This window comes from Oxyura jamaicensis, chromosome 8, assembly GCF_011077185.1.
Source record: "Oxyura jamaicensis isolate SHBP4307 breed ruddy duck chromosome 8, BPBGC_Ojam_1.0, whole genome shotgun sequence".
In the NCBI taxonomy this organism is placed as follows: Eukaryota; Metazoa; Chordata; class Aves; order Anseriformes; family Anatidae; genus Oxyura; species Oxyura jamaicensis.
This window is the reverse complement of record NC_048900.1, coordinates 2,179,549-2,197,251: the sequence shown is the minus strand read 5'-3', so window position 1 is coordinate 2,197,251 and position 17,703 is coordinate 2,179,549. Positions and strand designations below refer to the sequence as shown.

The window sequence follows — 17,703 nt, the reverse complement described above, 5'->3', positions numbered from 1 at the left end:
TACCTGCACAAAAATATTTCATTAATTTATGAGTGTACTGAGAACAGTAACTTTTCCTGAGAGTATGCCGAAATCATAATTAGGAATTTAAGCTTTTAACTCAGTTTGCCTACACTAAGGCAACTCACTGAAGATTCAAAACACAGAATGGAATGGACTCATATTTTTGCAAAGGTAGAGTATCCATGCCCCAGTTCTGGATCCAAGCAGCCAGGTAACATATTTAACTAGTTTTTCACCACTTCTAACGAAATTGGCAAACCCCAGCTCTCTGACCAAAGCTATCAACTGTTGCCATTTTCAGTAAGAGGGTCGTTCTTCATACTTCCACTACAGGAAGTGCTGGAAAAAAAGAAAAATCTCTACGTCACATATTATTTCTATCACTTCCTTATATCTTTCTCTAACAGCTAAACTTCTTTCTAATTGGAACACTTCTTGCTGCTTCAGCTTTCTTTTCTAATGCTTCTCTCAAATTACAATCTAGATTGATCTAGAACTAAAAATCCAAGTAGTCAGTATGCCTTAGAATCAGGTCATATATTTAGAAGATAAAAAATTATACCCCAAAATGGAGCTTTTAAAACATTCTTTCACTGCTGAACACTTTCTAAGCCTTTTCCAACGTATTCTAGGAAACAACAAAATCCCTGTGACATTGCAGCTGGTGAAACTTCAGCCAGTAGCATGCAGGCAATAACGCTAGGAGAGGATGAATCCATGCAATAGTATATATTTTGTTTTGCTGTGCTGCCAAACCCCATGACTACTGCTTATTTTCATGAGTGTGGAGTTTCATGAAATCAAATATAAATAAAATATTCACTCCCAGCTTTTTGAAATCTTCCCTCGTCTCCCAATACACAGGATAAGGAATAAAAAGGGAAAAGCTGAATTCTAGATCGATGTTTTACTCAGGCTTTAGAAAGATTTCTATCAAAAATTAACATGCTCGAAAACAACTATTCCTTTTCAGTATCTAAAAATTATTTCACCTAGAATTTAAAAAAGATCTAGGCAATATATGTGTGGTTACGGGGTTAACTGTATGATCTCATTTCTCTTCACAGAAGAGAAGGACAAACTTAGAGGAAACACAAGAGTAAAGTTTCAGAAGTGCACACTGAGCTAGGTTTTGAAGTCCATTTTTAGCCTGTACAAGGCTCTAACCTGTATCGGATTTTGAAAATGCAGGGAGACTCGTCTTCCAGGTAGCCAGATTCCTGTCTTTCAAACTGAGACAGGGCACAACATCGCATGTTATCCTAAAAACCACAGGCAGCCAAAGTTTATGAAGTACTTTTACTTTTCACCTGAAGCTCATTACACAATAGCCTTGCCTAGGTCTTAATTTACATCTCTACTGAAAGCTGGAAGAAAACACTGTACTACATTAAGCCTGCCGCTCTCTACAATCAGCATATTACAAACTCGCAAAGAATAGAAGAGTTGCAGTCATAATGGAAGTATATTTCCAATGCCTTTTTATTCTTAAACTTCTAAGTAACCTGAACTCGTTACATGTTTCAAGAATTAAGTATGGGAACATTAACAACAAGAAATGAAAACACAGAACTCTGACATTTTTTTCCACAGAATAAGTTCCAAGATTTTTTAAAACTGATTTTCTCTTTTTTCTTTCCCCTTAAAACTAAGGCCTACATTAGGATTACCTAAAGCCTAACGCAAATGTTAGTATTAAAAAAGGATCGTAGGCTAGTATATAACCGCTCATGCACATAGATTTGTGAGGAAATGCATCTCCAGTTCCTTTAATAATTTCTGTAATACCTGACTACATTACTTTGCCATCTATAAGCCTTCCTCTCTGATTTTCTTCATTTTATAGTTTTTCAACTTTTGCTGCAGTAGGTTTAAAGAACGGTAAAATAAAAATATTGTATTATGTAATATCTCTTCCTCAAGAGCAGCCTAGAGCCTAAATGTGATTCAAATATCTATGTTTGTTTTTTAAATTACCTACATCCAACACTTAGTAATAAAAATAAAAAAGAGGCAAACTAGAAAATGCTTGCGATATAATATTTAATATAGAAGGTAAATAAATATAATAAATTAATACACAAAAATATGCAGGCTTGTGCACTGCAAAATGCAAGACAAAACTTGGGTGGTCATTTAAAGACTGCTGATAACAACCCTCTCCAATGCTGTGTAAAATGCCCAAAGAAAACTTTCAGCAGTGGGGCAAGTAAGCCCGACAAAGCTGTTTGTAAGGTATGCTCTTCCCAGTAAGTAGCAGAGTGAAAGGTGAACTGAAAACATTCACAAAACGAAGCCACAGAATTTACCCTAAAACATGTAAGACCAGATTTTAAGACAGAAGAAATGAACACAGCAGTAGCTTTCACTGCTTTTCTGGAATGAAGCACAGAACACTTTTTACGTTTTTGTGTATCCAGCCAGCATAGCCTAGCACTAACGTTCTATTTCAATCATGGCAGAAATGAAGTGTCATGTATTAAACATGCATGTACATATATGTGAATTTTCAAAATATTTTCAAGCAAATGAAATCGGCTTTTAAGACAAGTAGTAAAGTTTTTGGCACCATATGACACATCTCTCCCTAACTTTATGTAGTCTTTTATTTGCTATTTTATGTGATGCTTCTCAGCTGGAGATGCATCATCACACTGCGCTTAGGAACAGAAAGCCACAGCATTTAAAAATGGGAACACAACCTGTTCTGAGTCACTGAAAGGTAAGTTCAGCTACAGTTAAAGCACTGACTCTCTTCTCTAACAAAGAACAAGGCACTAAGAATAACATTGCCTTGTGTCAGAAACGGACTACGGCAATAAGCAACCTGAAAGATCTTCCTGGAAAAGGACAAAATTGCAGAAAACTGGGGAGGGTAAGGGAATGCTGGGAGGGGAAATCTCACATGACAACTAATAACTACTGCTGAGAAACTAACTGCTATTAAATTGGAAGCTCATTGGCAAGGAGCTATTTCATCATGTAGTTTGGCTTTCACCAGACTTAAGCAGCCTGATCAATGCAAACTCCTTTCCCCCCCCAGCTTTTAACAACTATAAAGGTGCACTGGAGCAGATTGCTGCAAAGTCTACAGCGGAGAAAAACTAAGTGAGAACACTATGACTAAAACACAGTATTCAGTGTTAGTCCATTTCCAACCAAGTCACAGCCTTAAACGTATAGTAAAGTCCCATGGCTCTGTGGTGATAAAGCATTCAGTTGAACAGAAATCTAACCCTGAATATTATATTTGTTTCAGAATTACAGAACAATTTTTATTTATTTTCCTGTAACAGCTACTGCACTGGTGCAAGCCCTCTTTGGTTCTCCAGCGAGCAGAGGAAAAAAATGCAGTTTCCTTGTGACTTCGGTTGTCTAATTCTAAACCAAGTCTTGTGTCTACAAACAACATTCAAAAGCCTTATTCTCCCACTTAAGTGGGATCCTGCAGTCTAAACGTAGTGAACATACCAGCCAGATCCCTACTGCACAGAAAACTAGAGTCACTGAAATTGAATGTATTAGAGTCAACAAAGCCTGTAAAAGGGCATTATCTAAGCAATCTGGATTCCCTGACCCTTTTAGTTAGAAACTCCTACCTTATTAAACAAAGGAAGGAAAACCTGTATATATGAGCAACAAAATGAAGTATAGCAAACACAAAACAGGTAAATCTGTGGCATTCTATCTATAAAAACCTCAATGCTCACAGGTAGATTTTGCGGGAAAACAGCTCCTGAAGTTCAGAGTAGCTCCTAGACAACAGTAAATAACATACTTCCTGCTGATAACGATTTTAGGGAACATTAAAATAGAAGATTTCATCCTAAGAAGTTGTTCTTTGCCCACTTCCCCACCCCTTCCCACCCCTTAAGGTACAACCTCAAGTGTTCTGAGGCCAAAACACAAGAGTTAAATAGTTATAGCTTTCCTTTCATATAAAATAAACCCTTTATTTTAAGATGTATAGTTCTCCTTCACAGTAACTGTAATGAATATTTTCTCTATAAATTAAGAACTACTGCAGTAAATACTTTTCTTCCTCGTGCACTTTCCTCAAAAAAAAAAAAAAAAACACTTTCATATTGACACCATCTCTTAATACAGAAATGCAACTATGCGGGTATCGGCAAAGATTTTGCATACCAAAAAAGAAAGCTTTTTTCATCTGTTACGTCTTTAAAAGAAATTTGACCTTTTTCCTCCTTCATCACAGGACACTAACTATAAATTGCTGTATATCTGCAATAGTAAAAAATAATTGATAAACACCATTTCTGCAGAAGTTGATCTCTGTATCACAATGGTCAGTACACCCCACCAAACAACTACAAAAGAAATGCAGTTATGCATTCCTGAAACATTTATTTCATCCTTCAATACAATCACTTCATTCACTAAAAACAAGAGGCTCACTAATAGTTTTAATTGTTGTTGCTAATATCAAATATATTTCTTGTTTCACCTAACTGAACGGTTAACAAGTAGAGAGAGCATCAGGCGTATATCCACACAGGAAATATTTGACCAAGTAAAAGGCAACAGAATAAAGAAAATGGCAATGGGATTAACAAAATAGCTAGTTAAGAATTGTGGATTCTGACCAGACAGGAACATTAAATATAGCAGTAGTTACTGAAAACAATCACCTGCCTCTAAAACAACCAGCTAAGGAAATCACAGAAAACCACAACCCGTGAGGGTGTAAAACAAAGAGACCGCTGTGGTTTCATTTGAGATTTTCTTAAGCATAACATCATAGATATAAGGTAGGAAGAAAGGACCTTTGGTTGGATCCACTGAGAGGCTCTGGCACAAGGGCCAGCAGGTTCCTAGAACAAGGAAAATTGAAGTGCTTTTTACTTTTCATAAAGACATCTTGGAGTTCAACTCTAGATAAAATCTGGAATTCAGAATGTTGGAAACAGAGGGAAAAAGTAGATTGTGTACTCAAGGTAAAAATCATGAAGAACGTGGAATTCTCTGAAGTTTCCATTTTTTAATTCTTAAATTACAAATTCCATGTTCAATGCTACTTTGACTTTTTGTTGTTGTTGTTTTGAGGATTTTTAGGGAGAGGGGTGCACATTCTGTAAGATTTTGTACTTCAAAGCATGTTATACCCCATGATCCTTGTCTTGCTAGGCCACCGCTATGTTGAGGAGTTCTTACTGCTTGAACCAAAGCATTCATCAGTAACACCAGATGGATCATTACTCTGGATACAGGCCACGTGCAAAGGACAGTCTTGACCAAACAGCAATAAAAGTACTTTATACTACACAGAATATTGCCCATCAGGAATTTGAGCTCAGATAACTAACTGGGGTCAGGCAGATTAAAAGATTAACTATACTGCTTTTAATTAGAACTAGCACATTTGCACACAGGCTGCCAACTGTTTCAACCCCCTTTTTAACTTTTCTAACTATAATACAGTTATAATACAGTATAACGGCTATTCAGCGTTGCACATCAGAGTCCACAACTAATGCACTGAATTTTGGCCCTTAAAATATGTAAAAAATACTATGGCTAGAGTGCCGTGTAACAAATAGAATAAAAATGAATTGTGGCATAGTGATGCAGGCAGAAATTAACTAACAATAATGGCCACATTTTATTTCTCCCATCCTCAAAAGTGTTTTTGTTGGCATGATTGGTCATATGGCTTTGCTGTTGTTGTTTTGTCTTTAAATTTCTTAATTTACAAAAAGACAGCGTTCAAAGATTCAGAGCATTAAAACTCTGTTTATCCACATGCAAATGCCCACCTGAGTCTGTAGAAAAATGTAAATTATAGTCTGTTAATATGTTATGATACTTTTCAATCATGTGTTGTACTTCTTCAAATCTTTCCAATTACTATTAATTGTAATCAATTTGCAAACTTCAGAAGTAAATTACCTATGCTAAGGCATCATTAATGTTAACTAATAACCAATTTTACTTAATGTGCTATCAAAAACAGCACATGTATGTTTATACCATAAGTTAAACGGGGCACTTGAAACATGATTATTAGCTTGCATGCCTCAGTGCCAAGTATTCTGTTAATACAATGAATTACCTGTCAAAGTCACCACTAACTTTCCCTGCTAATGAAGTAAAAACAAGATCAAGATTAATAGTATCATTTAAAGCTCCGGGAGTTTAGTGAGCCCAGCTGCAAAATGATTTTTGAAATGTTTTGGCTGATTAAAATGCACAAATGTAAACAATAAAAGCTATGACAACTATAGGAAAAAATCTGCCATTTTTTTCTGCTTCAATCCTTTGTCTTTGATAAGCCAACTTCCATGAAAGTTTCACCAACTTTCACTTTTTATCTATATCCCTTTAGGTTTTTTGTGCTCATGGATTCTAGCAACACAGTTCACGGCAGAAGCACCTTCATGCACTGAGCTGTTCCTAAAACTTCCATCAAGCAGCCCTCTACCTCAAGCAAGCTTGGAATAAAGATAACCCATCATAAAAGAAAGACCCTTTCTAGTTCAACAGGAAAAGAGGTTTTTTATTATTATTATTTTCTTAGATTTAAATTTGAAGGATACAGAGTTAATAGTCAATTTATTTTTTTAATGTAGCCTGGCTTCAGCTATTGTTTCTCAGAATCCTGCTATCAAATAATGTTTCAGATTATCTAAACTGCCACTGGCTGCTGTGCATAAACATGAAAAAATGAATTCACAGTTCCTATGAAAAGGTTATGCTCTCCAAAAATCTGAGAGCCAAGCATGGTTACGGTAGAGAACAAAAAAGGACTCCAAGAGTACTTTCAGAAAAGATAAAGGAAAATGCTTAGAGTAGTGCAAGGCCTGTGGTTCTGACTACACACCTTCAAGACAATGTCACCTCATGCTAGAGGAAAAAAAGCTTAGGTATCTGCTGACCCGAAACCTTACCTAACCTTGCAACAAATTATGATCTAGGAGATGGGATTCTACCATAAAACATCTAAAGAATTTTCTTTTATATTGCTCATAAACTACTTCTGCTAAAAAAAAAATAATAATCTTTTGTAATTACTAGACATGTTTAACTTAAATGAAATTCCGTAAGGATTAGAACAGCAATAACAGGAGATGCAAGGGTTCAGAAGTAAGTGGTAAGAAAATAACAGTCAACCTCAAATATCCAGGTCTAAATCTCTTTTGAGGCAGTTCTTTTACTAAAGACACACAAAGTACTTAAGATAGTAACCTGACTTGTACTAAACGTTAAAAGAAATTTGGCAGTATGCCACATTATCTATATGGTCTTGGAAGATGGATACTGCTGACAAAGCCATTTAGAAATTGTTCAAGGAACAAACCTCGTATTTTGATCAATCTCTTTAAGCAGTCCAACATGATGACATTTTCCTCAATTCTATGTTGTTTATCAAACTACCAGTGGTGCAAATAATCAGTAAGAATGCAAATCAAGCGTTTATCCAAAAATGTTGCACATTTCTTTGACAAGAAATTGGGGGCAGATTCATATGTAAGACTCTCCAAAGGGCAAAGAAAGCATGTAACTTTTGTGCCTTTAAAAAATAATTAGCACAAGAATGTTCTTAAAAGCATTAAACTACCTGAAAGAGTTGAATACCAAAACCAGAAATAATAATAAAAAAGCCTCACAGAACAGTTACTACGTTAAAAAGTTAAGATGATCATTTTAAAAAACTCAGATTTAACCTTACCCCTAGAGACAGAATCCTTAAAGACACAGCCCACAATTCTAAGGAAAACATCAGCTTACATGAAGAGGTCTTTTTTTTTCTTATGAAGAGTTTTTTAAAAACAAACTTCCTCAGGCAATTTTTTTTTTTTTTTAAGAGATTTCTATAGCACAGGCTTGAAAAAAATGAGGGAGTCAAGTTTTTGCTCCAAGTTTAGGCCTGCTAGGGCACTGCTGGTGGCAAATGTGTTTTTGGGATTGTGTACTTTTCCATTAAGGCTCAGAATATTACACAGACAAACTGGCTTTTTTTTCCTGTTCACCTAGGTATCTGTTCAGAAAATATAACGGGATCATATGCTGAAAATACCAAGAACAAAACCAGTTTAGTTTTTTGTGCATTAAACAACGGCCAGGTCTCATAAAATTGTGACACCAAACTCCAAGAACAGAAAGTAGTTCTAAATGGTACAGAATAGGCCAGTTTCGACAAAACGATTAAGCTCTTCATAAAGGAAGCAATGACTACAGATTCTCTGAACAGACCCTAGAAAATCTATGAGGGCTGGGCTACAGCTAAAAAACCTCTTCGCAGAAGTTTTAAAATTCCTCTACAGGAAAAAAATCTAACAGCACTGAAGCAAAAGAAGCACTTAAGCAAAAGGAGGACATTAATTTGAATGTAAAAAATGCGTCAACTCATTTGGCTTCAGGAGACAGGTACAGAAAAATTAACGTACCAGTTTCCATTTCAGGCCTAATTACTTCTGCATCTACAATTTACAATTGTAAAGGAAACCTGTGCAAGTTTGGAAAAAGTACTTCCAGGCTTCTGATAAACAAGACAGATACATGCTCATATATTCAGAACTGAATTTAGAATTGAACTGTTGATTTAGCATACTCTACAGGTCTCATATGCTATTCAAAGGCAGGCAGTAGAGAAATTTGAACACAATCCCAAGAAACTGCTTAAAAACAAAACGCCTCAAATGACACTAACCCCTTCCCACTGATATCTGGAGGAAATGGATTGAACTATGATACTGCATTCAGCCTTAGGTATTTTGTTCATTTGTTTGGAGTTATTTTTCCACACCAACCTCCTTTATATATTACAGTTAGTATGAAAACTGCAACAGGCAACCTCCCTGATACTACAGGAGCATATCTCAGGCCACTGCTGATTGTTAATGAGATCTTTCCTCTGAAACCACATACAGTTCTGGATGCCTAGAAACATATCGAGAGGTCTCCCTTGAATAAAAAAACATAAGGATCAGTTCATCTGAAAACTGCCTCCCAAATCTTTAGTGGTTTGTGGAGGGTGGTGGGAGAATTTGCATGTGTTAGATACAAACTCCTCAGTATACATAATGGACTCTTCTATTTGAAGAGCTTTAAACAGAAATTTCGTTTTTCTCAAAAAGTTTCAAGACTTCTTAGAAAAGCTTCTGTAACTTTTCTGTAACTCAAGCCTATAATAGTGTTTTTTTTTTGTTGTTTGTTTGTTTTTTTGTTTTTTTTTGTTGTTTTTTTTTTCTCCCTTCCCTTTTAGCTTTTTCCCTTTGATAACTTCCATTTGGTTTTCCTGAAGTAAAATTTTCTCTGAAAATATAAGGAAAATTTGAAAACATTCAGGAAAAACTGGTTTGTCCTGGTAACAGTGACACCCTGTCCAAAGCTCAAGGCCCAACCTCCCCCCCAACTCAAACTCCTTAAATGAGAAACTAGAATTAAAAGGGAAGTATAGCGCTGAAGCAGCATTAAGTTGGACTGCATAGGACATCAAGAAAATGAGAAGATGCATCTCTTTCAGAACCAGAAGAAAGCAAGAAAAGCAGAGAGAGAGATAAATGACTGTTCCAGGGGTTCTAAAATGGCTACAAGTACGCTACACTTCTTTTTGATCTATGCTAAAGAAGTCTCATCTCCCCACCTCTCATTAGGTAAATCAGAGACAGTACTACTCTCTTCTGCCACCCCACCCCGCACCAGATCTAGCGATGGCACAGCTGCATGCCTGGTTAGTATGCTGGAAAGCTGCACTTCTCAGTGGCACAGTTCAGTGCTGCATTAGCTCACCTTGCAAGTGTATGAATACTCCAACATTGTGTTGAGCAGAAACATGACCAGTTGTGCGTTTTTTCCTGCTTGTGCTAGGGATATAGGAAGAAAAAGCACAGAACTGCCCACTCTGGCAGCAGCTGCCATCACAGCACAGCAAGTGTAACGTGAAACTGCATGGTGAAGCCCAGTCTGCTAGGTTAAAAGGAAAGGAAGTGATCTGCTACTAATATGAGCAACTGTCCTGCTCAACACAATGTGAGAGGGGGAAACTATCAGGCACATTAAAACAGTGAATCAGGCAACTATCTGGGAGGCCCACCAACACTGATACCAGGAACTACTTCCTCTACATCTCTGAAGAAACTAAAAAATACATGTGTTCTTGGAGAAAAAGAAAATGCACAACTCTGTGGTGAGCCCCTCTGATAGAACTCAATGCAAGTTCAACACTCAAGAGCATATACTGCAATAAAAGACATTTTATTATGTGCCAATTCATGAAAACATTCTACAGAGTAACACCATAAATGTGACTAAAGAATAACTACACTCACTTTGCACTGTCATTCTGAGATTGTAACATTGTCATCTCAGACTGCAGTAGCAAAGTGAAGTTTACTGCTTTAGCAGTCTACATGGGACCACACCAAGTTCTCTTTTCCCAAAGCCATACTCTATTACGGATTATGGGGCAGCATTCTTCTCCATAATACTCAGACTCGCAGATGGCTATGTGTGAAAAAGCAGATGTCATAGAAGTTATTAGCTGTTTACCTTCAGTTGGTAGCTCTTATTCCTTACTTTGAAGGCAGCAGTACAAGACAAGTGTGATTTTTCATCCTGTTACCCACCAACAATTTGCTGTACAGACATCCGAAAGTTGCTTTTTGTTTTACAGGATTATTATTCTCAGATACCTGAGGTATGTGAGTATATACAAGGTCACTACAGTCTGATGCATGCCAACAGTTTATCCCTCTATAGCACAATGGAATCTTGTTTCAGTGTTCTCCCCTTGTAAATAGGAAATGAGTCCAAGTATAAATGATAGATTTCTCCTTTGAAAGGGCATCACTTACCAGTAACTACCATGCTGCTCATGTTAGAGTTCGGGCTATTGAGTACACTGCCTGAAAGAAGTTCGTCAGATCCTCTCTAAAAAGAAAGAGACAGTAAGAGATTTTTTTTCCTCTATTTTGTGATTTTTAAAGATGATATTAAAAATGTCAGTTTGACAGGGAAAACCTTTAGAAGAACTTAAGCAAGCATAACCAAACCTATTCAGATTTGGCACACTTTGTCTTTTCAGATAAGTGTAACAACTTGAAATCTACGTAAAGCAGTATATTTACATGGCAATCTTCGCAACGAGAGCAGCTGAAGCAGTTGTTTCACCCGCCACTGAAACACAGCCACCTTGAGATAGAAGTGCTGAGCAGTAACTTTGTTCAGCATTTCAAATTAAAATATTATAATTGTTTACTGTATTCCCATAATATATTTAATATTTTGATCTTTTGTATGTAAAGTTAAAATATTATATCCAACTGAAACTACAAGGGAAATATATAGACAGAAATATTGAGTTTAGAACAATTCTAACACCCCTATTTGAAAAGAAGACTTGTCTTCAGGGGATATTATTGCTTTTCAGTCTGGGGACATCCATTTGTCCTGCAAATCACAGCTCAGGGCAGGGAGTTGCATCTTCACTGTAATTCTTAAAACATGACAAATATGAAGTAAACAGTCTTTTTGAAGACTATTCGGAAGTAGGCTGAAAAAAAAAATCAGAGTAGCATTTAAACTGAAAACTTAAAAGATAATCTCTCAAATCATATTGAAGATGAGCACTTGACACAGCTGAAGAGACTTTTGCTTCTTTTCCTTCCTATTGTTTTCCCTCCTTTTTTCTTCTTCTTTCCCCACTCCAAAAAGTCTTCATCTCTTGAAAAGCCATTAAAATATTTCTCTTTGTTCACTTAATGAAGCAAAAACTTTCTAAAAAGGAATTGACCAGACATTTAAAGTTTTTTTGTTTTTTTTTTTTTTAATTAGATCTTTCCCTACTTCAAGAGTGTTTCCCCAGCAGCCTCAACACTAAACCAGGTAACGACTAAAATGGAGAAGAGGAAAGAAGTCAGTTACAGCCCATCTTCTTCATAAAGTAAAGGCTTTTCACTCTGTTATGGACACTGTGATAGAGTCTCCAGGGTAGTCAGTGAAACATCTTACATGGTACCTCAAAACTACTTGCTAAATTAAGCTGAGGATATCACCTTTCATTGCAGCGTGGTTGCAAGAAGCATAAAAGCAAACCTTCAACACTGCATCACAGCGTACTGTATGCATATAGACAAAAAGTGACATGTGAAAGTTTGTTTAATCCATACCTGATATCCAGAAGTTCTTAAAAATAGTACATAAGCATATGCACACAAAGCCATTAAAGTCTACTTAGTTTCCAATGTCAGCTCTGAAGAATCTTTATACACTTTATGGAATACTCTTAGCAACCAACAAAGCTGTGCCCATCAAGTCAACAACAGATTTCCTTTAAAAGTAAGTAATGGCTAATACCAAGAAGTCTTCTCACTCTCAATGCAAAGATAGATCTCCAATGAGCTATAAGTAAAGAAAAATTTAGTTGGACATAACTGAGAAATAAGTTTGAGAAGTTATGGAAAGTCTGCATTACTCAGCCTATATAGCTCTCTATTGTTAATGCCACAAACTAACACAGGCTCTCCCCATAAATGGCCACAGAGGCATTCCTTCTCTCTTTAGTGGTCGGTTTTCTGACAGTATTTGCATGGTTAGAACGCCTCAGAGTTCAAGATCCCTAACAGTAATGCTGCAGTTATTTCTGCTCACAGCCATGCGCCCGGCCTTCCCTGGGAGCCCTCATCAGTAGCCTGGACAACTCAACAGGCAGAAACAGCGTCAGACTTGAATCCCTTCAAAGTCAGGCATACTAAAATAGTTCTGTGGCAGTTTTGGTTTTCCTTAATATGCCATGCATTAATTTGCAACTGGTGCTACAGAAACAACTGAAACCCCCCAGTACCAATGAGTGAATGTTCTCCCCAAAGCCTGTAGGAATTTCACAATTCTAAAATCTCAAATTTATCTGAATTGTCTTCAGTTTCAGGAAGTTAGCTAAATGAGCAACTCCTGACTAGCGGCATGTAAGAGAGGTTACATGAACTTCTGCCTCCTAATAAATCAGGCTCTTAAAACCTAGTCATTTCTTAACCCACAGCAGAGAAAAATCCAAAATGAACAAAAAGCTAAAGACTCAATAGTTATTCAATCATTTGCTTTCATGAGCAATGAAAAGAGTTTTCATTTTGAAACCTTTTTCACATTACAAGATTTTGTCATTGCACTTGAAAAAGTTAAAAATTTTGCTTCTGGAGAACAACTAAATGCAAGCTTCCTATGCTAGCACATATCAAGGATAAATAGCATTTGTTTTGTTCTTATAAATCAGCATTCACCAAGACATCACAGGTGTGTGGCAAATCTATGCAAGTTAACCCCCATGAATACTTGTCTAGCTTTGGTAAGAGACAAAGATGCCTCAGGAGGTGAGCAGACCACCTGACTGTACGTACGTAGGTATTTCTCCTTGGTGGTTCTTAAGCAGCCTACACAGCCCTGAACATCATTGAAGCACGTAACTTCAAAACCAGCTATGCAGCAGAAGACTCACGATGTACGTGGAAACAGTGATCAAATTATAAAATCAAAAGCAGTTAACTGGCCGGCAATTGTTACTTACTTCAGAAGGGTTTCTTAAGATGACAGTTGTTTAACATTTCAAGTAAGCATTTCAAGTAAGGCAGTGTACAGACTGGCACTGCAATGTGACACAAGCGTCCCCAAAATTATAGCAGAGAGAAAAATAATTGTTTTCCTTACAACCGTTCAGCAGAGGTAAGATTTCATTCAATTTGGGGGTTTGGGCATATGACATTTTGTGTGTGCATTTTCTTTTAGAGGGGTATAAGCCAAAACCAACTTGCACCTTGACAAAGTTGCTCATCGCTATCTCACACCTGATTTCCAAATTAACAACCCATTTTCTAATCATCTTGGACTCAGTCTTAAGCACATCACTTCCATTACTCCAATCATCCAAAGGGAAGAAACCTTCCAATTGGTTTAGCTCAATTCTATTGAATGTTTCAGAAACAAGGAAACCAAGCTCAAATCTTTGAGGAACACAGAGTCAGATTCAATAAAGAATGGAAGATTCAAGAGCAACGTTCACTTCATGCTTTTCTCTATCTATGCGAATTGCTGCATGTGAATCAAGCAACTTCTGAGACCGCAGAACAAGACCGAATATCACAAACACAAAGGTCACAGAAAAGGTTAAATTTAAGTTTAAAAATAATTCTTTTTAAAAAAGCACCAAACAAAAGCCACCACATTTTTTTCCCAATCACAGACTGCAAAGGAAACTTCCAGTAACAGCAATGTGCTAGAGACTAAGCGAATACCCATTTTAGCATGAAGGAAAGAGAATTGAAAGGACAAAATAAGAAGTACAAACTGCTATTGTACTATTAATAGGCCATCTTCCGACAGCTAGTCCTCAACAGCAGAAGTTTTCACTGCCGTATTCCTGTCAATGTCAAGAACAACATTAATCTTGCATAAAAGCTAAAACACGGTCTGTAACACAGATATCCAGAACATCTGTTCACGAATCCAACACCTGCCAAACTACTAGGACAGAGTAAATCAAGGAATTGCCAGATTAGGTTCTTACAGGGGGTAAAACTTGTATTTCTTGTAGTCAATACTGCCTTCTCAATGAAGGCCATGTTAGCACAGCCTGGCCCCAATGACACAGTATTTCCTTCCACGGTGCAGAAACAGAATGTTAAGCTATGGTTTGAACCAACCACTGAAAATACTCAGAACTGACATATAGGATCACTCTCAGCAAGAGATGAAACAGTTATCAACTCAGCTTCTGAATAGGTATTTCAGAGAAGCTTCAAATATAAACTAAAACTATTTGGGGTATTGCAAACTGAAGATATTATTTCAGTATTTCAGTTAATTTCTGTAAATAAGTTGTTGGATATATTTTGGCTCTTCCACAATTCAAAAAAAAACACCAAACAATTATACAAAGAGAAAGAAAAAGCAACTAGCTTAGCAAATTAATCTCCTAGCTCCTTGTTTGAACTGGCACAGTTAACTCAGAGTCCCTCACTACTTAAGCTGAATTTATGTAGCTGCATTTCAGATTTCCTTGCACCCCATAACAGATTATTGTAAAGCTTCAAACTATCACGTTATATTAAGTACCTATGTAATTTCAGGAAGTCGTTATACCATCCTTCCAGACTAATCAAAAAAAAAAAAAAAAGAAAAAATACTCTTTAGAATTTAGTTAAGAATTTTCCTCACATTCTAGATAGGACTTCAAATAATTTGAACGTTCTCCAGACCTTATTACATCCAACCCTCCTCCCAAAAACATAACCAACCTCCACCTCCCTCCCCCTGAAAATTGTAAATTTAAGCTAGAGAGCTACTGAAGAGGTTTGGTCTTCCAAGCATCAAAGTATTTTGACACCTGTTTATAGAAGAGAAATATTATCAGCTTTGTCCAATAGTTCAAGGCCATGAAGACTGATGAGAAGTTACAGCCGCACCTAACATGACAAACTACGTTACTGGATGTTTATCAGAAGCGTGTGTGTGCAAGCTTCTTCTACAAAAACACTGCACTGATGCTACTAGAAAAAGAAAACAAATGAACAAAACTGCACTTTGTTACAAAGTCAACAGCATCATCTACAATCATTTCTTGAAGTCCCGGTAGAAAAGCTACAAAAGAGAACAAAAGCCACTCTCGACAAATCCTGACTCGTGGCATACAATTTGCAGATACTACAGACTTCTCACAAGAGCAGGATGCTTTTCCCCTCCACCACTTCCCTCCCTCCCCTCACCTCCCCCAGATGAAAGAGAAAAGGAGAACTTCAGCTGCACCGCGTGTTTACCACAGTCATTCTCAGCCTACAGTCATGAATTTCCCAAGGGGTATGACAAGCCAGGAGACAGATCTCACGATTTAAAGAGTTCTAACAGCACTGTAAACCACTTCATTTCTAACAACATCTGGGAACAGTTTAAAAGCAAAAGCCAGAAACTCAGCAGTATGGGAGATGAGTAAGAGCATCTGAGAATTCCAGCCTAGATACTGAACACTCCTCTCCAACAGATTCACACGTGTAAACCCAATCTGAACTAACTTTGGGGACTGCCTGTTGAAACAACAATATACTTTAAACCCCCAAGGACAGTGTTTACAAACTTTGCTCTGTTTACCTGCAGTGGATCAGAATTTAATGAATGCCTTATTGTTACTGGATACATTTTTAATGAAACATTGCTCTACTGCTACACCTCTTGTACATACAGCATTGCATAAGATTAATTTGGGACAGGATGAGCTAAGTACAACCCAAAAGAAATTTGGTGCAGGTTTGTAGTTTTGTTTGAATTAAGCGTGCAATTTCAACTCTAAGCTTATTAACACTACATCAGAACCGTACATACAAGGAGTATGTCTACTTTTTTATTTTTTGTTACTATTAACAAAGACTACAAAAGCCATGAACTCCATGAGTGCTTAATAACCCAATTACATACTTTTCATACTTTCCATACTTTTCCCCTATATTCTTTTCCCCCCACTTCAACTTTTTCATGCCATCCCCAGCTAACCATATATCATTTACATATCCTAACAGTAACTTCAATATTTGTACACTCATACTTTTTCCAGTAAGGATTGATCTAGAAGCTTTTTTTTCCTTGCAACTGTAAGCCAGGTATATGCCACCAAATTTGCAGAAATGGAGAGCACAAAATTAAAAGTCTTTACAACTGAAATGAGACAAGCCTCAATTCCTCTGAAAGGACTCCAAATTCTCAACTGAAACAATGTGAGAAAGCCAAATTTCTCAAAGCATCTGGAGATCAACACAGACTGTATTGGACCAAAAAGCTGAGAAGTTAAGAACCAGATCTCCATTTAAACCATGCCACCCTGCCTCATTTTTGAACCTCCAGATTTTACATTGCAATGAAAGACTGCAGGCAAAAGTCCAAGACCAGACAATACTTCAAACATCCAGGATGAAGTACATCATCTATTCCAGCACTTCAGACTTCCTTGTTTGCTTTTACCAGCACAGAAATACTTATTCTGAAGCTACTGTACGTAACTGTAGTAAACTGGAAGAGGCAAGAGTAACTCACTACAGATACTGTTTGGATGTGTTCTTGGCTTTTTGGTTAGAGAATGAGGGCATCTACAAGCACAGAGTTAGTCCTTCTGTAACAGTTGCTACATCTCAAAAAAGATCCATGAGAAAGGCTTTTTCTGCTTGACTGACTGCTATTCTGCAATAATTAAGTCCAGCCTTTAATACAATGATCAAGTTAGGTATTCATAGAAAACCTGATTTCAGGAAAAACTAAGAATAGCTCTCTGTACTTGCAGTATAAAAGCAAGCAAACAGAAACAACGCATCACACAACCTTAAATGAAACAGTCTTCTGAACAGCTTGCGAAAACATTGGAACCAACACTACCACCAAAAGCAATAGCCCTACCTTCTCCCCAGCCCTGGCAATTCATCCCTCCTCGATAATACATTGCCACAAGCATTTATGCAAGTATACCAGGTTTGTTCCAATGCACTAAGACCACCTAACTCATCACGTTAGCTTCAAACAGGTTGTTCCCAAGACAGGTCATCCAAACATCTGTGCCTGAAAAATCAGTGGCAGGAAAAAAAAAAAAAAAAGGAAAGAAACTTTGCTAGCTTGTGGCCCCAAAGCTCTCAGAAATGAGAACGGTATTTTCACAATGATACTGGTTGCCTTTTTCAGTCTGTGCAAATGATCACATTTCTCTTCTTATAACCC

At 37.0% G+C, this 17,703-nt stretch overlaps 1 protein-coding gene across 5 annotated transcripts in view; it reads right to left on the bottom strand.

Moving 5' to 3' along the window:
* Nucleotides 1-17,703, bottom strand: part of PTBP2 (polypyrimidine tract binding protein 2) — a 50,796-nt gene that overhangs the window by 25,832 nt on the left and 7,261 nt on the right. For 4 of the 5 annotated variants that reach the window (XM_035333103.1, XM_035333105.1, XM_035333106.1 and 1 more), the window contains exon 3: nt 10,818-10,893. The exons of the other annotated variant lie outside the window; for it this stretch is intronic. In XM_035333103.1, coding sequence (XP_035188994.1) covers nt 10,818-10,893 — 76 coding nt within the window. The remainder of the gene's footprint in view (nt 1-10,817; nt 10,894-17,703) is intronic. 5 annotated transcript variants of the gene reach the window in all.